This window comes from Tamandua tetradactyla, chromosome 10 (genome assembly GCF_023851605.1).
Source record: "Tamandua tetradactyla isolate mTamTet1 chromosome 10, mTamTet1.pri, whole genome shotgun sequence".
NCBI classification, from domain to species: Eukaryota; Metazoa; Chordata; class Mammalia; order Pilosa; family Myrmecophagidae; genus Tamandua; species Tamandua tetradactyla.
The window spans coordinates 79,648,027-79,672,875 of record NC_135336.1 but is presented as its reverse complement, the minus strand read 5'-3'; the positions used below and the strand labels follow the sequence as shown (position 1 = coordinate 79,672,875).

General features: G+C 32.1%; 1 protein-coding gene and 1 long non-coding RNA gene across 7 annotated transcripts in view; one reads left to right on the top strand and one right to left on the bottom strand.

Moving 5' to 3' along the window:
• Positions 1–20,384, top strand: part of LOC143648555 (uncharacterized) — a 59,393-nt gene extending 39,009 nt beyond the window's left edge. For 4 of the 5 annotated variants that reach the window (XR_013158628.1, XR_013158625.1, XR_013158627.1 and 1 more), the window contains 4 exons: positions 14,345–14,419; positions 15,878–15,939; positions 19,436–19,588; positions 20,222–20,384. This is a non-coding gene — a long non-coding RNA (uncharacterized LOC143648555). Of the gene's footprint in view, positions 1–13,276; positions 13,402–14,344; positions 14,420–15,877; positions 15,940–19,435; positions 19,589–20,221 lie in introns of all 5 variants that reach the window. The other variant, XR_013158626.1, reaches the window with a different exon arrangement.
• Positions 1–24,849, bottom strand: part of NCAM2 (neural cell adhesion molecule 2) — a 556,652-nt gene that overhangs the window by 39,834 nt on the left and 491,969 nt on the right. Inside the window, exons 13-16 of one of the 2 annotated variants that reach the window (XM_077118760.1) lie at positions 23,040–23,159; positions 20,190–20,311; positions 9,120–9,300; positions 2,014–2,619 (exon numbers count right to left, since the gene is read on the bottom strand). In XM_077118760.1, the coding sequence (XP_076974875.1) occupies positions 2,513–2,619; positions 9,120–9,300; positions 20,190–20,311; positions 23,040–23,159 (530 nt within the window). In that variant the 3' untranslated portion in view covers positions 2,014–2,512. Of the gene's footprint in view, positions 1–2,013; positions 2,620–9,119; positions 9,301–20,189; positions 20,312–23,039; positions 23,160–24,849 lie in introns of those variants that run through there. The other variant, XM_077118759.1, reaches the window with a different exon arrangement.

Sequence of the window (24,849 nt, the reverse complement as noted above, 5' to 3'; positions counted from 1 at the left end):
TAACATAAAACTAAACTTAGCATACAAGTAAGCATTTATACATCTTCAGACAGAATTTTATTTTAAAATTCCTATTCTATAATTGGATGATAGTAGGGAGACACAAGATGAATTTTAATTTTTATGTCTTGTTTCCAATAACATTTATTTAGACCTATAGACAGATACTAATTAGACCAAGAAAGTACTGTCAGTTAGACTCTATGGTTCCATATAACAACAGTATATATATCTCAGGCAATAAATCATAACTCATCAACACAGATATTATTGTTTGTAAAAACCCAATGACATAATTTGCAATTTCTAAGATTAAATATAGTTTGATGCAATGATTGTATAAGCGTTTTATGCTTTACAATTTCTTATGAAAGAAGTCAAAGCACGAAGCATTGTTTAGGATCTCTGATAAATTTTTGAAGAATTTATATAAATCTCAAAGGTGAAAATTAGTGTTCATTCCAGTATAAGCATTTGGGCAAATGATAAATTGCTTTAATAATTTCAAGATTAAAAATTTGTTCCATTCTTAAATATTTAAAAGTCCAACTGAACTCCTTAAATGTATATGATTCTCATAAGATATAAAAATTCTACTTTTATTTTCTTTTCTGAGCTCCCCAAATTTCCTACTTAGGTACTGTGTAAATCATACTTTGAGCATTTTATCATTGATGATGCTTGAGTTATATAATGCAAAATATAAAAATAGATCAATTATTTCTTAGCTTATTAAAAACATATTCCATTTTCTATACAAGTGTATTTTGTGATGATGTATTAGGTCAAAACATTTTTTACACTACTTTCTCATGGAAATGTTTATCATTGATTTGAAAGATCCAATCAGGTTACAATGAATGAAAAATAAACATTCTCATGTGATGTTGGAATTATTTTCTTTCCCCAAATTTTCTATATATTAATAATCAATGTATTTTCTCTAAACTCAAACATCAACAAATATATTATGCAATTATAATTAGTTTTTTTGTAAACAGCATCACTGACTATGGCGGTTTAAACATTCTCTATGCTTGGGTAGATATCCATGCTGAGTGAATTGGAAAATCCCCTTGTCTCAGCATGGAAAAAAGGAAGACTGGAGGAGTGTGTTTATTTTCTGAAAGATCGTTTCTGCAGTCCACAAATATGTGGACAGATCAGGAGGAAGAGGGAACTGCAGTGGGTATCAAATAGTTGGGAAAGAAGAATGAAAGCAAACCAAGTACAAAGTGGAGACTAGCTCTTAAATGAAAGGATTCTGTAGATAATTCCTTAAGAAGAGAAAGAAAGAAAACTTTTGGTGCAACATAAGAAATAGCTTTCATAATTGAATTTCAGAGTCCAGAATTCAAAACTTGATTTACCAAGTAAGCGACTGTAGATTATTTGCATAAATATAAACCTGGCTGTTTCCTAATTTCCTTGAAAGATCAGTTAGAACCACTTGCTATGGTTTGGTTGTGAATGAAAAAGACCTTTTTCCACCTCAAAAATGAAATAAAGAAAGTCATTATTCATGCCATGCCCTCATTTCCAGCTTTCTTTGAAACTCAAACTCCAGCAATATCTCCTTTCCTCAATTTCATTCTGCTAGTAGCTAAAGTATTTACTTCCCTTTCTGGCCCTAACAGAAAAGGTGACTATTGTAGAGTGTTCAAGAAAATGCAACAAATATACGTTGTTAGAACATTAGGGCTTCATGTCAACTGAACACAAAATCTGAATCTAGTGAATGAGGTATAATTTTGTAAACATACTCCAATCTAATGTATTATTTGCTCTTGGAGAAATGCAGAGAGATACTTCTGCTTAATGGGGAAAAAAAAGGATCTATATTTTTAAAAATTGTTTACATTTAAATGAAGAAACTCCACTTTACTTTTAATCCTTATGACATTTAAGGTCAACAAAGGGAAAACAGGTAGCACAATAGGGATACACATCTAATGTAATGTAATACAATTTATCACTTTTATGTTTATCTATCTATAAATGGTAAACAAAATAAATTATTATAAATACTTGTAAAATTGGAAACTTACATAAAAAGAACATCATTTGAAAGGCAATGGAAACAATCCACAACTCTACATATTGAAATTACTATTTATACAATGTATAGCCCGGATGTTGAATTATATTTGCAAAATAATCAAATGAAAGTAGATGAAGCACATGCTATGTTCTGACTAAAAGTGACATGATATTAACAAGGACAATTTTAGAAATGAAGGGAAATTTTAGAATGAAATGAGTTATGTAAGGAAATGATAACTGGTGGAAACAATTCTGATTCAATTTCCTTCTATTAGTTTTTGACATTATCCACTTAAAAGATAGACAATTTGGGGAGGGGAAGATGGGTTAGTTGTTCATAGGTGAAGATACATGCATAATTAGTTCAACCTAGAAAACCTCTGATTATAATTTTAGAATAGTCTTGTAATTGCTAAAAATGCTAAATTTATAGGGCAAAAAGGAAATATCATATGACATAACAATGACATTAAAACATGCAAGACAAACTTATGGCTATAACGAAAGAAAACCCAGCAGCATTCAGCTGCCATGACTGGCTTCTGTTTTCACCTTTATTCGCTTCACAGCATTTATCTGCATGATGGAAATTGTTTTTGAAAATAGAATAGGAATAAAATAATTAATGAAAAAAGAGTAAAGTTACAAACATGACATGAAAGGAAAAGAAAAAAGTGACAGTAGGAAAGAAAAAAAGAGAGAAAATAATTAATGCAAGATTTACACAAAACCATTTCAATTATCTTAAAACAATTATTTTGATACAAGACAAATAGCTAAAATTTTGGATGAAATATTCCTAAACAGTTGCCACATTTTAAAAACATAGTAAGACACAATGTAAATAATGTCCATTTTACATTCTTCAGACATTAGTTCTGTCATTGATTATTTAAAGATGGACATTTTGATAATTCTTTAATGTTGATACAACTTAAAAGGAAATGTCATCGACCATTTCGAGGCGCTACTATAAATTCACAGTGCTATTTTAAATATAAGCTTGTTATATTATACAACATTTAGTGATGTTAATTTTTTTTTGCTACCCTAATTTCTCAAATCATATATTTAACAAATATAATTATATCTTTCAATAGTAAATGAACTGCACAGTAATATAAGTGAGAAGTACATGGTTACACAATGAAATTTGCAGTAAGAATAGGATTTAAGAGCATTAACCCAAGTGGCATCAGGGGCATTGAAGACCTATGTACCTCATTTAAAATAATTTTGAGACTAAGGGTTGTTAACACATTTCATATACATACATTTTCATTGTGTGCTAAACCTAGGAAATATTTTTGCAGATGTTGCATTAATATTTACATTTAATTGTGACTTCCAGATGATAGTTAAAATATAGTTCTCACCAATAAACTGAACTTCAATTACCCCATTGTTTTGGAATTACTCTAATTTATATTCTAAAAAGGAGAATAAATTTAAGCTTAATTTCTTATAGTATTTTCCATGTGCTTAAATGTTTTGTTTTATTGAGTTATTAAGTGAAACAGCATACCAGTGTGGTTTAGAACTAGAGAAAATTTTCATCAAAATAATTATGCTCTATAGTCCATTTGAAATACAGCTTAAAAGTTCATGAAAATACAAATTAACCAAAATACTTTATAGTACATTTTTTTGGTGGTGATTCATATCATTGCTTGGTTAGTTTTTTTAAATCTGAAAAACCCTTATGGGTAGATTAAATGTCTTATTGCAGAACACAGAACAATTTTAACATATGATGTTAAGATTCTAAAAATGGAATTGTTTGTCATCAGGTTGTACTGATACCTAAACATTAAAATTAGAAAAGCCATTAATTCATAGTAACCACAGAAGCAAAAGAAAAGCAATTACTAAAAGGATATTAAGATCTTTCTTTGGTTGAATAGTAACAATATCAAACATGTTGTAAGCCAAATTAAATGGTGAAAAATGCCTTGCCAAAAACAAATTTATTTCTAGGAGTTTTTTAAAATGATGGATTGTATCCAGCCCAGTAATCTGTAAGTTTAGCCATAAAAAATAAAATAAACAAAATAAATCAATGCAGGTTATTTTTTCAGCCTTCTTGTTCCAATGATGGTTTGTAATAATATCTCTAAGAATCAATTTGCAATTAAAAAAAATTCCTATTGTTCATAAGATAAAATGAGATCAAATTATGCTGAATGGATATTCAAAATGGGAATGTGGTAGCAATTTTACACACTCTATTTTTATGCATTTTAAAATACACATCCTTCAAAATAAGCTCACTTATTAACAGGTAAAAAAGAAGAATGTAATTACCAAATACCTTTGATAACAACTTATGGATAAATATAGTATCTGGCAAGATATAACACAGAAAATCCCTTATTAACAATAGAATATGTTATATGAATGAAAGGCGAATAAATTGTTAAAAATAGTGCTGCAGTACAACAAATAAAGCAGATTTAGTCTATTGTCTACAAAAAGTTAAAAATCTGCTAATACAAATAATTAGTGTTTTTCTTTAAATTTCAGAAGTCAATAAATCTTATTTGGATAGTGTAGACTACACACTATAAAATAAATTTTAAAAAATTAACTTTCAAGGTCTATATCTTTCTAACTTAAATAAAAAGATTCAAGATTTGCTATCTTATAGATAACTTATTTCAGGTGTGGGTTAGAATTTACAATATTTTTTAACGGACTAGGAAATTATATAATTATAAAGGTAGTTATGATTTAAGTATATGAAGAACATCATTTTTTTCCATATTTTGTACATATGTAATTTTAACTCTGTAGTGTTGTGGGCTTAAGGACCTTCACATTTGATATCATCCCAGCCTTTAAACTCATCTTAAGAATCCCTGTTTATGGAAATGGAACTATTCTTAAACTATAAACTATAATCAAACTAGTTGAAATCGAGATAAAAATCACATCTTTGATATGGCTTTCCATGAAGGCTTAGTAATTGGTGTATTCAATTACAGTAAATTAAACATTTTGTGCTTTTTTTAAAATTGTTTTAAATTTTTTGTTGTTTTAACAACAAAATTGGTCTGGGAATTGAACCCGGGTTTCCCCACATGGAAGACGACTATTCTACCACTGAACGACCAATGCACCCTGCACTTTTTTTTTTTTATGGATACAATAACAGCTCCCCCCTGCCCCACCCCATTCCAAATCCATTAATTTGGGCTTTTGACAGCCACCAAGGAAATTTTAGAGGAGAGGAGGATACATCCTATCCTCTGGAGGTGTTTTCCCAAACTGTTTCCTTATTCCCATTTCTATGTTAGACTTCTCCAGGATACTTAATGTTTTATCAGCTATGAAGCATACTTTGAAGTTTCTCATCATAAAAGTCCTTCTAGTGTGGCTTTTTTCCAACTCTGTTCACTTTCACAGTGATGCCTCATGAAAGAATTACATACCGTATGGAAGCTAAACTGTTCCATTTCACTAACAATCCTCAGACCACTCCTACCTAATTTCTCTGCCAGCAACTTCACCAAAATTGCACGTGAGAAGGTCACTTCCCCACTCTATCTGACATCTCTGCAGCAATTTGACACTACACACACTTTTCCTTCTTGAAATATGAACCTCCATTAACCTTCAAGAAACACACACTTGTGCTTTCTGTCTCTTTGGGGATGATTATGTGATTTACCTTCCAGAGTAATATTACTGAGTTTAAACTCAGTTTTTCAATTTTCTATTCAGTCACCCAAACAGTATTCCTAGAGCCATCTGTGTTGTGCCAGTTACCCTTTCAGGTACTGGGGAAACAGCAATGAGTATGGCAAATTATCACCTCTTCTTAGTGTTTATGCTCTCTCCTTTTCACTCAGGCTTTAAATACAATTTACCTGTTAATGTTAACAACTTCGTGATCCACATCATCAAGCCATGGCTCTCTTCTCATCTCCAAACCCATGAACCCAACTGACAATTTGGCATTTCAAACTTAACAAAAGTTAAACTGATTTTATATCTGATCCTTATTTTCCAAATCTTCTTTCGCTTACAAGATTGTTTATCTTGAGAAGCGACACCAACGATATCCTAGTTGTTCAGGCAAGAAAACTAAAACTAATCATTATGTACCAAGTCCAATCTGTTACCCAGGCAAGGTAAGTCTGCCTCTGCAATGCAGCTAGATCTTATTCATTATACTATTTTTCTATTGCTAACACCTGTCTTTAAGCATTCCTGACTCTCTGTCTCTTGCCCTTACCAACAAATCAGCAAGAACAGTGTGCCTAAAATGTCTGTGCATATACTTTCATGCTTATAATGACTTTTATTGTTTTAGTATTTGTTTTAAAAGTATATCCATGTTTTTTACCAGACCTTGGGTTACCTGGATCCCAATTCCTTCTCTATCTAGACTATCTCTGGTTTCATTATTACTGGTTCTATCCATCCCAGGCTTGCTTTCTCTAGTTCCTAAAGCAGATCAAACTCTTCCTTTTCTAGGGCTTATTTCATATAACTCCTTTTTTCCTGGAAGGTTTCTTCCCTACAAAGTTCCTTTAGAATTCCACTTGCTCAGAGAAAACTTCCTTAACTCTATCACTTTAAGTCCCTTTACCAAACCCACTCAGGGCATATCTTGTACCAATACATCTCTTTGTTGTAATTTTTTTTATGGTTAATCATATTTGTTTAATATCTTTCCCTCTCGGTAGATTGTGGACCCTTTGAGGAAAGTGATCAGTTTTACAATTTTCAAAGATGAATCCTCTGTGCTCATCTCAGTGTTTATCTCCTAGTAAGATTCTAATAAATATCTGAAGAATGAATGAATGAAGAGAATGAATTGTACATTGGAGAACCAGATGAAACTAACATTATAATTGAGGAAATCCATTCAAGTGAGGTTAAGTGAAAAAAGCAGAGCAAGGAATATAAACCAGAATTCTGTCCACTTTACTGCTAGGTCTTCCCTACAAACTGACTCTCAGAAATTGAAAAAAAAAATGCTTTTAGAGTAAATGCATCACAGCATAACTTGGCTATTGTTGTGATTTATCTATATTTTGTCTTGCTAATATTTTTATTATCAACAATTGCTTATAAAAGTAGCAGGGACGCATGTGAGGTATAGGTTTTTTTTTTTTTTTTCTTTCTATTAATGTTTTAATTCTTATTCTGTTGTCTTTTTATTTTTTTATTTCTTTTTCTAAATCGATGCAAATCTACTAAGAAATGATGAATATGCAATTATGTGATGTTATTAAGAATTACTGATTGTACATGTAGAATGGAATGATTTCTAATTGTTTTGTTAATTCTTTTTTTAATTAAAAAAAAAAAAAAGTAGCAGGGACTCTAAGGGTATAGTATTAAGTGACCTGCCTTGAAACCATTTTTTTTTTATATTTTGTTTTTATCCATAAACTGTTTTTCAAATTTTTTCTTTTACTTCAGAGCATATTCATTTTAATCTTAATTTAAAAACATTGGGTTCGTTTCCCAGTGCCTGCCAATGCAGAAAAAACAAAAACAAAACAAAACGTTATTTCCTCGAAATCTATTAACTAAATTAAAGATTTAGGAGGATGGAGTGTACACTGTCGCATAGCCTCTTTGGAGACCTTGACTCACTTTAAGAATCATATTTATTTTATTTTACTGATAATTGTATAAAGTAGAACTGCTGTAAACAAAATACATTATAATTGTAGAGACAGCAATTGATGTTTTAGATAAACAGAAGCAATGGACTCGATAACAGATTGAACCTATCTTCTTACTTAGGTGCCTCATGTCTCAAAACATGAGCTTGAACCATTTAACCTCTTCAAATCTAATCAGGAAAATGAGGACAACTGTTTTTCCTTTCCCAACATAAATATAAAAATAAGATATAGAATATAGAAGTATTTTGTAGCTAAAATCTGCCATTTTAATATAAAGTGTCCATACTATTTTTAGAACTTCCTATTACTAATTTTCAAATTATAGTTTGGTAGCATGCATTGATTACTATTAACAACACAAAGCCTTTTTAGCAACTAATTTTAAATCTTATAAAAGTGACCATTTTTAATGAAATGATTACTCCTAAACACAGATTTTAATTTTTAACCACTAGAGATGTAATAAAACAAAACTATGAAAATAAGTCTAATATCAATTTGAAATTACAAGAGGGTTACATAGTATGATTGAACTGACAAATTGTATTTCTTCTCCAATCTTAAAATATGGTGTATCATTACTTAGACTATAATATAACAGGGCTTAATAAACCATAATGTATATTAAATTCATTTATATGTATAAATTTACATTTTATACATATTTTTTAGTCAATATTTATGCATAACTTTACCAGTAAATATTAAAAGTTGTGATATTAAGAAAAATTAAATGTTAAAATATGACCAACATGAAAATTGAGTTAAATATAATTTTGAACCAGGAAAATTCTTACATCTTAACCTCTGTGGCATGTCACCAAAACATTTGTTAATATCCTTTCTGTGAACTATCATAATGCCATTAACATGTAATGATGTAAGCACTGTTACCAAATAAAGATATTGTGCTGTGAATACCAGTTGAGGTGCTCTGCCATGTTCTAAACCTTCTTGAAACTTAAACTATGGCTTTCTTTATGCAGTTACATTTCTGGCTGATTCTGCCACACAGAATGATTGATTTTATGTTCCCCAAATCAATTTGCTTGGTCAAATATGTATTTGCTCAGCATTATTTTTGGTCACATCCTCCCAGAAAAGGAGGACCAGCTTACTATGAATGAAAGAGAAGCTGTCTTCCTTGCAAAAATTTCTTCTGATCCCACAGAACATGTGCACACTGATTTTTATCAGCTGCATTCTTTCCCCACCTCCTCAAATGCTAAAGCTGTTGAAAAGTATTTACAAATTAACCTAAGCATGAAGCTCAGATAGATTGAGAGACTCTGAGTATGACAAGTCACAACAATGATGATTAGATCATAGAATTTGCATTTCAGTCCATAATATATTTTTCTAATATTATGGAAAGACTTGGAGGGATAATAAAAATATGATATATTTATTAATGCAAATAGTTTCGCTTACCTTTAATAATGTTGGGCTTCGGTGGCATGCTGAACTCATAGACTGTTGGTTCAGAATACCCCAATCTATTGGCAGCTGTTATTTGTACTTCATATCCCATGGTCCACTGTAGATGCTCCAAAATAATGTGGTCTTTATTTCCCTGCACTTTTTTCTCTAGCCACTGATCTTCTTTATCTTTCTGTAAAGGCGATAAAAATATATACTTTAGATATATCCAGACACTAAGAGTTGTTATTTTCAAAAAAGATAACTTCTCTTGGAATGGAATAAATGGTATAACTAGTACTATGAAAAGGCAATTTTCTCATGCACAGACATAAATGAAGTTGCCACATAAATGAAGTCACTATTCTTTTAAACAGTTTTTCTATTAAATTTGTAATACTCATATTAACTACAGTGGTGATTGTATAATTAGTCTGATAATTCAGCTCCATTACTTTTTCATTTCACATGTATCAGCCTGGTTGTTGGTCACTTTGTTGTTTATTAATAGCCACATGAACAGGATAAATGAGACTTGATACATAGAGAGAGCCTGAAATGTTTATTTAAATAATTGCTACAGATTATTGTTCAAGTATTGTTCAGGGGAAAAAGCCTGCGTACTATTTACAGATTTAAATTACTACTGGCATTTGTTTTATTACTGGGGTACTTTACGATTTACAATGAAACAACATTTAAGTAAAAATTATTACCTGCTAAACAAGTCATTAGCATAGGAAAATGTTACCCTATCCAACATTCCACACTTAAATCACATTTGTTCTTTTCCTAAATAAATGGTTTGGAGTGGGTGCAAGGGTATGCAATGCAAGTTCATTGGCAATTTTTTCCCCTGTCATGCAGGAAACTAGGATTTGAGTCCCTGCCCATGTACTTCAACAACCCACCCCCCAAAAATCAACAAATAGTGCTGCAATAATGGGATAGTCATATGGAAAAAGAATAAAATGTGACCCCCACCATACAGCATACAAAATAAATAAACAAACAAATGGATTAGACAATATGATGCTTGAATTATTTTTTATTTGTAAGAAAGCTATGCTTACTACAATTAATGCAGAAAATAAATTGATAGTTTTATGAGTTAAACTATCTGAAACAATATGACCATTCAGCAGCACCATATGGAAACCACGCAAAGACTGGTAAATTCTTTAATCTCCCTGCCTCTTTTCCATCCCCTGCATATCAGGCATGATGGTAGAAGCTGCCTCTGATGGCTATCATGATAAAACAATGAGGAAAATCTAGTAGATTGGGTATACTAAGACCAACGGCATCATGACCATGTATTAAGAGATAGCTGGGCGGGCCCTGGTGGCTCAGCAGGCAGAGCTCCCACTTGCCCTGCCGGAGACCCTGGTTCGATTCCTGGTGTTTGCTCATGCAAAAAAAAAAAAAAAAAAAAGGAGTGATAGCTATTTCCTTAATAAATATATGAAAATGGAATATTTTCTCTGGAATCAAGTATTTATGAGTCTGCTATGGCAATTTCGAATCTTACTTTCCTATAGGTACATTATAGGTATAAATAATTTGAAGCTTGACAATAGACAGAGACAGGTAAATAGAATAGATAGATAAGTAGGTTGATAGATAGATAGATATAGATAACGAAAGGAAGAAAGAGAAAAACAGAGGAAAGTTTTTATTTTATTTTATTTTTTATTATCAAACCGACACAACATACAATCATGAACATTCTTAACATACAAACATTCTGTGCATGTGTACAATCAATGGCTCACAATATCACATAGTAGTATATTCATCACCATGATCATTTTTTAGAATATCTGCATCACTCCAGAAAAAGAGATAAAAAGAAAAAAGAGAAAAGCACATATATGTCATACCCCTTACCCTCCCTCTCACTGACCACTAGTATTTCCATCTACTCAATATGTTTTAACCTTTGTTTCCCCAATTTTTTTCTATACCCCTTACCACTCCCTTTCATTGTTCACTAGTATTTCAATCCACTCGATTTATTTTAGTATTTGTTCCCCCTATTATGTATTTATTTTTAATCTATATTTTTTTACTCATCTGTCGATATCGTAGATAAAAGGAGCATCAGACACAGGTTTCACACTCACATAGTCACACTGTGAAAGCTGTATCATTATGCATTCATAGAAGAAAGTTTTTTTTTTAATTTTGACCTCAGATTTCAGTCCAATATCACTTTATTTTGAGCCAAAATTTCATGTTTCTTTGAATATAAAGAACAAAGGAATGCCATTACTGCAGGGTGCTGAAAATAGATGGTAATTAATATTTTAAAATTTCAACTTATGTGTGATATTAAAGCAAACAATGTTTATTTCGTACAAAATTTATATTTTGACTAGTGCATTTCCTAATATAACTTATGTAGATAGCTTAACTGAACATCGTCAGTACATGGAACCTTGAGTAGGACATGAGATTTTGCTGGTTTGTCCAGAGTGATGCCCTGATAAATCCCAGAGTGATTTGAACAGTGAATAAAAAAGCATTTGCAAAGTCCTCTTTGGGGAATGGTGAGAATGGGGGAAAACTCAACTTCAACTTCCCCAAGTTGAATTCTTGATATTCTCACAAGTAGTGTGGACAACCAAAGCTATAAGCTGAGCCCCCAGTCTTGGTATTTGTTCATATGAAACTTAACCCCACAAAGGATAGGTAGGTCAAGCCTACTTAAAAATAAAAAAAATAATAATAATAAAAAGAAATTAAAATATTTTCAGAATTTTGGCAACAATTCAGCTATTTTATAAAAGCAGACTGTGGATCTTAAATTAGTGAGTACATTGTATAGATGGTACTACAAACAGGAAGCATTCATCAGAAAGAAACAAGAAAATATGTTTTTGATAGCATACTGTTCTTTTGTTCTACTTAGTTATTCATTGGTGATGTGAAACTTTTCTTAAAAAGCAAATTAGTAGGTCTGTTATTTCCTCTAAAATTGAAGATATTAGCATCTGATAAAGCTATGATTTTGGGACAAGCACTTAAGGCAGCATTTTTTTTTTTTAAAAAAGCACTTGCTTTCTGAAACGTATAAACAGATCTGTCAGACTGGCCTATTGCCCAGGACTATTTATGGCAGTTACAAGATGTAGTGGAAAAGCCATAGGGAAAGTGGTAACAACTTGGCTAGACAGTGAAGTTAAATGGAGCTAGGCATGCTATTGCTATGTTGTTGTTTTTTTAACAATAGAAATGCATATTTTAAAATTATTAAATTGTACTTAGAAATAACAAACTGGGTCACATACCTCTTAGCCTTAAAAGTGTTCTCTCAAGCTTATTTTTTTAAAGGAATACAATAAAGTTTCCTTTTTGCACACTACTGTTTTTCAAGCTGCTTCTTTCTCTTGGGCTTATTATTTCCATGTTTAAAAACTGGCTCTACTGAGTACATTTGAATTTTCTGACGTTGACGATTAGATGAGTCTATCATGATTTTTCACTTTAATTTTATCAACTGTCTGGAACACAGTTGTGTATCTATTGCCAAGGAGAGCATTTCCAAATTATCATGTTTCCCCTAACATACCCTTTTTTCATTCACTCGTTCATCAAATTTTCATTCAGCCCCTGCTGGGAGCGGGGTGGAAGCTGTTCTAGTTGCTGTGAACACAATGGTAAACAACACGATGCAATACTCTCATCTTAGATTATATAAACTAGCTCAGAAGAAAGCCATGAGTTCTCTGAACAGCCAGAGGGTGCCAGGAAAGCATATAACAAGAAGACCTTATGGTGTTCGGCATTCAGGTGATGTCACCCTTACTGGAAATAATACCCCCCCAGGCTACTTCTCTTTTCATTTGTTATAGTTCAGTTAATAGAAGGAGAATGTGATTGCTTTAAGGAACTTTAGCTCAAAATAAACAATGACTGAAAACCCCAGAAAAATGCATAACCTTTGGGAAATATAAAAACAGACATTGTAGGCTAATTGTTTTAAACAAATTTAAAAATACTGCATAAGTGTTAATCAATAAAAAGAGGCTCAAAAATGCATTAAAAATAATTGCATATACACACATACTATAAATTTGCTACATATACAACAAATATACACAGAATAAAATGCATACAACCTATAATATTTATATGTTTCATATTGTTTATACACACATATACAGAAGGAGAGGATGAGGAATAGAGCAATCGAAGAGTTGGAAAGGAAAAAGTCTAAATACTGCCGCAAAGAGCTCTTTTTCTGTGGCCCAGATATTCAGTTTGTTCTAAGGATTCCAAAGAGCCTGAGGTAATGGTTATTTTTGTGACGATCCATTAAGGAATTGAGTTTTGCTTTGGATCCGAGTGGAGATGTGGGTGTACAGCCAGAGAATAAGCCAATAGCTGAGCTTTGGATTATTCTAGGGCAAAATTTAGTCTTCAGAGCTATGTATACATTGCATATAATTGAGGGAATCCTCCAAAAATACTATTTCTGGGAGTTGAGCTTTGAGTAAATATTGGACATTTAGGTGAAACTTCCTTACAATCACAGGATATGTAGATACTTTCTTCTGTATTAACATCATTTAACGCTTAATAATTGAAGTGCTTAAACCGATAAATTAAAAGCCTCTCCATCCATTTTATGTAGTTGGGCTGATAGCATAAGGAACCAAGACCAGGTCTAATGTATTCCCCAGGAATCAATTATATTTATCCTTCAACATTAGACAAGGAGGGTTTTTAATCCCCTAATTGCTATTCTTAGGGAATAGGAAAAAAATTAAAGTGGGTGTTACCAAATGCTCCCCTTGGACATCAAAATCTCAATTACGCATTTGTACAGTACCTAATTTAGGGGATTTAACTTCCTAGGGAATGATTTAAGATAATCTACTTACAAAATGTTCCCCTAGGTAACTTATGAGATGATTTTCTGAATAAGTCTATTATTAATAAGCCAATTAAACGCTGAAGGGCAGTCACACACACAAAACCATCATTTTACTTTGGAATACCTTCACTTAAAGCAAATCTTTTTATCAAAAAATAGATAGCAGGTCCACATGATGATTAAGGACACTCAATAGCAATTCTAAAATCATAATATCAGTAAATAGGGGGAAATGAGCTATTTCTATATTGTGAAGAGAGTGAAGAAAATGTACAGAGGTCTTGGTTTTCTTATTTGTAGAGAGTTCCTTGACAGTTTTTATTCTTACTGAGAAGTAGTCTACCTTTTTTTCCAGGTCACATGATTTAAGTCCATTATCATTTTACATGAAAATGAAAATTGGAAATTAAGTATAAAAGAAAGAAAGAAGGTGAGTCTATGATTTAAAATGTTGTGTTCCCATAGAAGGCAGTTCCGGGTTCCTGACGTTTAAGGTGCAGCTATTCACTACTTGTATGGCCTTACAGAAGGAATCAGAATTCTCTAAAGCTCAGTTTGCTTCTCTGAACATAAGGGAGCTGATTTACCAACCTTAATAATTCTTATATACATATAGGAGAGAAACAAGTCTTTACTGAGATTGGGAAATATGTAAGATTTGGATTTTATTCTTAGCAGCATTTTGGATTCTAATCTATTTTTTACCATTATCCTAAAAGCTTTAAATTGCCTTGGTCTTTCATTGTGCAGCTTGGCATAATTTTGTAAAGTGGGTCCACTTAACCCACCCCTGACTGCATTATTCATACTCTTCTTTAGAACAAAGTAACGTTATATTTCCTATTCATCACCCTGTGTGTTTCTCACACCCATAAAAATTTGCATTGTAAGGGTTTTGTTCCCCTCATATTCACTATCTCTCATATTTATTACTCTATTTATAGGACTATATATAATTGCATAATATGAACTAATTAATTTATTTGTTGTGCTTTCGTTCATTCAGCAAAATAGTCTACATTATGCTATTAACAAAAAGATGAATACACTTCATCTTCCCTCACCACAAAGAGAAAAGCTTAGTACTCTTTAATATCCATACCTGTTCCTTGTTTAACATAATTAAATCTGCACAACTAGGAAATAAATTCTGTCAATGACCACAATTCACATTTTCTTATTTATATCCTTTCCAATATTACTTTTTCCCTATAGTCATTGAGATATATAGCTTTTCAAACCCCAAATAATTTAAAGTCAAGTAAGTTTTAGAAATTTAAGCTATAAGCCCTGTGTTAGTTCCTGAAATATTTTCCTCACAGTTGATTCTAAACTCTCAATTTTCTTTAGTTCTTACTTATTTGATGTGTCAACACCGAGCCAAACCCATTGCTATCATCAAATTAGACAGAAATACTGAAGCCTTATGCAAGCATGTAAAAAAAAAAACCCTACTTATTTGACGTAAAATATTCTGTACTTATAAATTCTTGCATTTTTCCTTCCACAATATTACTTTAATTTGCTTGTTTTTATTCTTCAAATACATCATTTAATTGTACTAACTTCTTACTAAAGAAGTTAATTTTCATGAAAAGTCCATAGAGACATCTAATTCTCCTTTTATTACTCTAGTTCAGTGCTAATAAATTCTGTCTTCTTAAAGGGTGAGTGAATAGAGTCATGCACACTATTACAAGATAACACAGAATAATTATATTATGTATGGTTCATATTCCACAGGATATTATAAATCTCTATATTTTAATATGGCTTGTCTTGTCCTTTCCTTCATAATAAGGCTTAAATGTTAAATGCTCAGATTCAACGTCGATTAGAAACCATTACCCATATGAGTAATATATTATTTCAATTTTGTTTTTCCCAGAATGTAAAACAAAGAGCCCTGAACAGAGGGGAGTTGAAAGATGGGGCCAGAAAAGCAATCAGGTGAAAATAATAAGGGCGCTCTTTCTGAAGTCCTCTACGTTTTTTCCATAGAAGTTATACAATTTAAAAATTAATTGCATATGTATAAACCACTCCACAATTTATTCGGTTGAATTATACTCTTCTGTATAATTCCTGTAGCTTTGGAAATTAATAGATAAAATGGTTTAGAATCATACAAAGAGAACAGATGGTCAAGCACCTCTTTGAAATAATTATTTCAGTACAGATGCAATAAACATTTAGTTACCTAATCTCCGTAAAAATGCAAATTTTCAAACGTGAAGAAATAATCTCTTGAGAAAAAAACTGTTGAGAAAATGATTTCATCCTGATGAACTATTGTTTGGCCACAATAGTACACCATTTTTTTAAACCATGGGCTCTCCAACCAGAACTGTAAAGCATGATGTTGGCAGGATGTCAGAGGTAGAAAGGGGAGTGAGTAGAAAAAGAAGATTATGGAGAATACTTTCGTGTATTGGAGTTTAGAAAACTAACCATTAAATTGTACAGTGAAGAAAGAAAAGGCTCAGGAGAGCTGTGTTAGGAAGCATAGGAGCTGGGCAGTTGAAGGGAGAGGGGAGAGAGGCTGAGGGGTTGGTACATTCTCTACCGGCAGTTTCCTGTTCAGTCCCTATAGCCAGGGATGCTAATCATCCTGTAATAGGTGGTAGAGATCTGGATAATCGAATATTGAGACACCCATAAGACACTAGTGTGCCTGATTAGATGCATGATTAATGGCAGGTAGTCATTAAGATAATAAGACTGCAAAGTCTTACATTTTCTCTGACCCCCTCCCTCAAATTGAGTCATCCAAATTCTCTAAGATTCAGTTGACCCCAAAACGGTGAGAAAATATCAGTTTATGTTTGATTAATTATAAAAATTTAAAACATATTCTCCAAGATCCAGTAATGCCTTCTTTCCCTTATACTCCCATACAATACAAATGGCAATGAGGAATTAATTTTACAAATAATGGTTCTTGCCCTAAGTGCCTAAATTCCACTATTAAAACAGTGACCCCTGATAAAATGCCAGCTGCTCTGAGAAGAGTAACACCATTCTTGACTATCGGGCAATTATAGCTTTATTTATATAAATGCAACCAATGATTTCTATTAGGCTATTTAAAGGCAGATCTCCCGGGGGAGGGACTAAAATTTTTGTTGATTGGGAAGGTAAATATAAACACTGGGTAAATAGGAGGAAGCAATAAGGAACTGCTGCCACTTGGCTGAAGGGGAAAGAGAAGAAGGACAAAAATCATGAATTTAAAATGAAAACTCACTGAAGATAAAACTTGCTGGAATGTTTATCTAAGTCTGCAGCTCTCTTTTGAACGACACCATGTGTACCAAAGTATACCATGCATACTTTGCACTATACTATGTGCAAAGGTAAAATTTACTGATGATAACACTAGTTTCATATGCTTATTTATTCATATCCATGTGTCACATGCTACTACTTACTAAAGATTGATTTTAATGCAGATCTTAAGAAACAATAAAGTTAGAAGTTATTTTTAAGTGGTACTTTATAAGCTTTAAAATAAACACTCTATAAATAATCCTTGAGAGTCTAAAATGTTGTCATTACTAATTTGTCACTATAAATGCCTCTCAAGAGATGCAGTACTACTCTAGGGAACAATTTTGGTTTGAACAATGACTGGTGCCTCTACTTGTCGTATATTGAGTGGGAGCCAGGGATGCTAATCATCCTGTAATAGGTGGTAGAGATCTGGATAATCGAATATTGAGACACCCATAAGACACTAGTGTGCCTGATTAGATGCATGATTAATGGCAGGTAGTCATTAAGATAATAAAAATAATTAGATTAGCAATTTAGGGCAGACCCTATTGTTTAGCTGACCCAAATTTATATCTATAATAACCTGTCACTTAGGGAACATCATGATACATATTTCCATCTAAAGAGACATGTTTAATTCTGATTAATGGGGCTTTTAGGAAAGATTTACAGGCTTGCTGAAAAGAAGGCTGATTCAGTTTAAATAGTCCTTTCTCTTATCTCTACTCTTCATATTCTAAATGTGGATGAAAATCCACCATCTCAGGAGTACAAGACGGTCCATGTGAGAAATGCCAATATGTTAAGAATGAAAGAACTTAAAGAAAAATAATTTGGGCAGCTGATGGCACTACTAAACCACTAACTTAGCCCTTGATTGCTTAATTGAAAATGTGTTTATCATGAATGTTTGTTACCTGCAGTCCAAAAGTACTTTCTGCAGTCCAAAGGTATTTTCTAACAGATACATAATCCATTTTGATTTTTATGAGTAAAATATATGTAAACATCATTGATAACTTTGTAGATATAAGATATTAATGGCATTTTCATGAATGTATGTATAACATTACCTCTTGGATTTGTATTACATATTTTAATAAAGATAAATGCTATGGGAAGTCATGTTTTGATTATTTTCTGAATTTCATTTATGGATAACTGGGAAAAGAAACACAGCTGAAAAAAGTGATATTCTAAAATTTACATGTTTTGTTAATAAGCGTCACTAATGTACAAGAGATTAATACAAATATAATATGAAAAATAAATACTTGTTAGTAATTCAAATCAAGCCTTATGATTGAATTGAATATGACATTTGTGTTATTTCCCATACCAGCCCTTTAGAAATGAAATTTTGAGCTCATCTTTCAGCTCTAGGTAAAACTTATAAACTTATAAACTTATAAACAGAGAATATGTTAGCCATTTTATTTTGGTGTTCACCAAAGTATTTTATTGAGGCTCTATACAAACTTTTTACCTTTTACATATATTATTATTATTATTATGCTATAAATTCTTGCAATCTATATGCAAGATGAGTTACCTGTTCTAACCAATTTATTAATTGCGTTCTGGTATATGTTCTTTAGAAAGAACCTTTCTCCTTCCTCAAGTGCCTCTAGATGGGCAAATAAGAATGGCCAAGAAACCTGCCTTGGGTGGCATAGAACTATCAGTTTCTCTGAGAGACTAATAAGTTTCAGATCTATTGTAGGATAGAGACATGAAGATCCTGTAGGAGAGTAGCTAAGGAAACATACAGCTGTTCATAATTGTGAGCCTGAAACCTGGAAGTTAAAAGGGTCTTATAAAGGGGATATTAATCTTAAGTTTAAAAGAATGAACTGAGATCTCAAAGTAACTATTGAAGTATGATATACAACATCAAATTATCTCTACCACTTTTCAGAATATCAATGTTTGAATTTGGAACTATCACTATTATAATTTACAAAACTGTGGTTTTGTGGGGAAATATTTAACTTCATGTATATACTATTGAGGAGAGGCTATGTTAAATAAATCTGATAGCATTAAAAATGTTCAGTCCACACACATGTAAAATTGACACTGCATTATAGGGATGATTACACACTTTAGTATATAAATCTTACAACATTTAATAGAAAACTGCATTTTCTTTTTAAATATATTTTTACAGTAGACACATGTGCTCAGCGGTACTGCAGTAGTGTCATAAGTAAGGCCTCTGCATCCAAGTCAAGATGAAAGCAAAGAAGCAAAGTCCACAGGGCCACTCTTTTGCATCACTCTGCAAGCAGCTGACATTCTTCACCACTAACATATAGCAAAGGTATGCATCTTCTCTTGGTTGTGGAAAGTACCTTACTAACTAGTGCAAATTAAACAAGAAGAAAGTGATTCCTTTTTCCTCCTGTTCAGTGTGACCATTCTTTGTTAAATGTTAATAAAACAAGCTGATTATTAAAGTCATTTATTCTGAGGCATGAATTGCTAATAATCCTGCTAGAAAAGTACAACTGATAAGAGGGCTTAACCTGTTAATGTTAAGTTATTAATATTAATAACTTAATGTTAAGTTATTAACATAAGGGGAATGGGAGTCAAAAATGTCCACAAGATTTGTGAGAGAAACAGAAAAAATAGTATTTTTGATACTGAAAGGTTTCCAAGCTCTATTTCATACTTTGTAATCAAAAGATGAAAAGAAATGGGCTTATTTTGATGATTTCTGATTGGATTTTACCAAAAAAAAATGCAAGCATTTTACAATGTATAATGATGTAATTCAGCAATGAAAAATTGGCATTTGAATTCCTATGGCTATTATTTAATATGCATTTACTCCTGATGTATCCATGAATTCAATGCAAAAAAACCTTAATATGATTTGGAAACATCTAGTACAAAACGATAAAATAGTGGATACTTACACTTCTGTATTTCACAATATACTCCAAAATAGGAGCTCCACCATCATCCTGCTTGGTGATGCTGAGTTTAAAGCTTTTGCCACTGCTGGGCTGTCCATGGATTGACGGAGGACTTGGTTCACCTAAATATGCAACACAAGATCCTTGACATTTACAAACAGTACAGGTACCTACAGAAATTGCATTTCAATAAAAGAATACTGTTATCTCATCAAATGACTGATGTTCTCTCTGGATTTACTATTGCTCTTTGAAATTTGTGTGATATCATCTCAGTTCATCGTTTTCCCCATCCGAAAAAAATCAGCATCCATAAAACTAGAATATCATGGCAAAACTATGAAACCTCAGAACGAAATATACTGTTTATATCGATGTACAATGCTGTGAATATTGTACTGCATTACACAAGCACAAAACTTTAATTCTTTATTATTTATATAGTATGCAATCCAATTGATTTTATTGATAGATTACAAGTATGAAAGTAAACATAATACATCAAATTGCATAGGTTTTATAGCAACAAGGAACGATAATTGCTTAGCAATAGTTATCTGTTCCCATGAGCATATTTTTGACAGAATTTAGATTTTAATAAAGAAATTTGCAGAATTAAATTCTATAGACTTGTTCTCTAAGATCTTATTTTTGCCTTCTAGATTCATTAACATACTTGCCTTTAATGCTATTCTTCAAATAAAGATGGTCTAATAACAAAGATAGCATACTGAATAGAACAGGGATATACTGAAGTGCAAGAAATTTGCTTAGTAGCTTGGAATGAGAGATTCCCGGATGTGTGTCACTGAGGGCTTTGGCATGCCCTGGCATCCCTCTAGCTCTGTTTTCACCAATCTTTTTGGGCATGGAAATGCAATATGAAGGATATCACATAGAAGATGCTATAGTTTGCAAGGTTCCAGAAATCTGTAATACCCACTCTATTTAGAAGGGTGGCAAGCAGAAATCTAAGGAGAAGAGGGTGAAGAACACGGCATGTCTCCAAACCTTTATTTCTAAAACGGTATTTATTGCCTTAAGAGCAAGTGAATAGGTTGTTTGGGAGAGGCAGGTCATTAAAGAAAGATGACAATAAGGCATGTTGGCAGGCTAGTAGGGAATAAGTAACCCCTTATGAATAGCCATATAGAAACAAGAGTAAACAGCAGAATTGTAGAGTGAATGTTTGCCCATTAAAGTTGATAATGTAACATGCAGACATTATGGCATAATATGACATATATTTTAAAAAGAGTATAATAAATTATTAAAAGGATTTAGTAAGAGGTTATAGGGAAATCCAATATTATAAAATGAATTTTACTGTTAATGTGGTTTAGTATCACTTCTAAATCTGAATCTAGATTTACTTGCTGTACACGCATAATTTGCTTAATAACAATCTTATTGTTTTTGACAATGGTACTTTGAGATAACCATAAAGGAAAAAAAAATTCATTTCAGTAGCATTGCTTTTACATATCTATTTAAAATATTTATATATGTGTATATACTTAAACTTTACAACTATGTCATCTCATCTATTAAGGGAAGAGAAGCAAAATTTGAAATATTGAGAAAGGGGTATTTTAATATTGAAATACCTAGAGAGGGTTTTCATGAATGAATGAGGAAGTGTGCCTAAATGTAGGAGGGCATGAAATTGGAGTTAACTAAATTTATATTACAGACAACCTGTATAGATTCTGATTTGAAGTCATCTCTGGGAATTATCAGAATGAAAGGAATAGAGAGAAAATGCAACATTCTCTGGGTAAAGGAAAGAACATTACCAGGCTTTAATTCAGCCTGCTGGTGTAGAGGAGTTGTGAAGAAGGCAGGCAGACAAAGGGGTGTGTGGAGGGAAGTTGGCGAGGTGAAGAGGAGTGGTGTTGAAGATTTTAAGCAAAGAAGAAATAGCTCCATATTTAAATTTCTGTAAAATCACTTTAGCATCATTTTAGAAGATGGATTAAGAGAAGATAGAGTTACACCTAGTACTGTCATTCAGGATTGATTTGTAGTGTTTTTCATGAAAAATGAGGAACTGAAAAATATATTGACACTGTGAATGGAAAACAGGAGCACATCTGACAAGTTTTGGGAGAACAAACACAAGAATTGGTTAAAATGACAGTAAGATAATTTATTGTGGCCAGTTTGGTTGTCTTTAAATGTATATAGAATAGACAGGATTATGCACAGATTTTTTTTTTTTACATTTGTCTAGTGACACTCATTTAAGTTTTCTCTAATTTTTTATAATTCATTCCACATAAAGAAAGGAATGTCTTTATAAATTTAACTTCCTCAAGTAAACTAAATTGATGAACAATGTGCCAAAGCAAGATGGTTATAAAGGCTATCATAGTCACTATTCTCCTGCAGTCACTGTTGTAATGGATTAATTTAGTGGCTCCATTTTCTCATGATGTAGGGCTGTAATATTATTATGTAATAATTTGTAGAATAAAGGCAACAAGTTATGCCCCGTCAAAATAACAGAATATTGGGCATGTTACCTAGACATTTTTCTACTCTCTCACAGATTAAATTATAAACATTACAGACCAATTAATCACACTGAATAAGTAGGACAACATCAGATGAGGACAATTTCCTGAGAGAAATTTTTACTGCATGGCTTTCAGGGCACTTTTTCTTTTTTTCTTGTTCAAGAGCAAAGTTATTTTTATCAATGTGAGATGCCACTCTCTGCAGAAACCACTTTGAAAAAGGTATGTTCATTTCCCCAGAGTATGAAAACCTGTCCTGCATTTTAAATCACTTTTAAATTTACAAGTGAAGAGAATGGTAAGACAGAACACAACAGAGATGATTACTTACGAACTGGTAGTGTTTGGAAGATTTCTATCTTACTGTAGTCTCCTTGCCCTTTTCCATTAACAGCTGCAACCTTGATTTCATAAGTTGTATTTGGTTCCAGGTTGCTCAAAACAACCATTGCTACATGAAGAAGAAGAAAACAATATACCTAGATTTAATGCACTTAACAAGGACAAAAAAAAAAAATCAACTAATTACAACGTCGAGTGAATGATCTCATGAAAAACTTTTCATGAAATACCTGAAAAACTAGTAAATAAATATAAGAAGAGAATGATTTGTGAATAATCCTTTTCTTCAATTCAATTTTAGCTGAAGAAACACCAGGCACCAACTTTCTGAGAAGAGAATTATTAGTTTATTTTATAATACTTATACTCACAAAGCAGAAAGTAAAATATTTTTCACCTTTTTAATTCATAGTAAATAATAATTATCTAAATAAAACATCTTTCCACAAGTAGTTTCAGTCTATTCTGTACGAATGTTTTCTTTAGAATTTAGTGGAAATTCACTAAATAGAAACCGGCCTCCTTTACATGTCAAAGATGTGTTGCAGCTCATGTAGATCATTTATTATATATTCAAATAAAAATGAACTATTTTAATGCCAGCTTGAATGCCGTCATCTTTCTCCTTTTCTCTCTGAATTTATCTTAACTATTTATCACAATAGACCTGGATTCAACGTGACTTAAAGGTTGGAAAATAATCTGAAAAAGTACAGGGAAATGAGGATTATGGGAAACATCTCCTGCCTTATGTTAACCTCTGTGTAATTTGCCAGAGAACTTTGGATACAATTGCAATTTCAAAATATTATATGTTCACAAATTACTCTGTTAGAATTTACCACATCCGTTAGTCACCTCTATTTTAACTGCTTTTGCTAAACAAAGCAAAAACCTAACTACTAGAAATGACAATGCTTTTGATAAGCGATCAAAAGGAAATTATGTTTGGTTTTCATGGTAAACCAAGTCGCATGATAAATTAAACAGAGGTAGGTATAATCAATCATAAAATAAGTGTTAAATCACAGATAACAAGGATCCTATTTGCAGAGTTACCATTGTATATGAACCTTGACTAAAGGTGGTATCATCCAATAAAATTCCAGTTCAATTTATCAGTATACTATTTCCGAGAATTCATTGCATCTTCCATAAATTCACCAGAAAACTTTTTTCTCGCAACACAGTATGAATATACTTAATTTGTTTTGGCACTTCCTTTTGTTCCATTCTCCCTCCAGTATGCATTATCGTTACATTTGTTTAGCTGTTTTGTTTTAATTGTCATTATCCAATTGAAATTGAATTCCTTGTTAAACTCTAGAAAAGAGAAAAAGATTCTGAATATACCATGGAGCTCTTTTTTTCACCCAAAATGTAGTTTAAAAATAGATAAAATAGTTAACCCTGGATACATATTAATGACAAAAATATATTGTTGAAATATCATCCGACTTTACTGAATCCAGTGCAGATGTTCAAAAAGCAGCAGAAAAAATACACTACCACCTGGTAACATTGCCAATCAGTTTAATTCTTTACTTTGTTATTAAACCAAGCTTTCTTTTGAGAGTGTACATTCCTGTCAAAGCATCATGATGTCAGAGCTAAAGGAGATCAACTGGGAAAAGACTCATTGGCAGGAAAAGTAAACCGATTAGAAGTTGTCAGGATAAATGGGAAAACCAAGGCTTAAATTCGAGGATTTCCTATATCCTTGAACAACCTGAGAGCTTTTCCAGGTAGCTCAAAACCAGGTGATGACCTGGAGTCAATGAGTATAATACGTCAGTTGT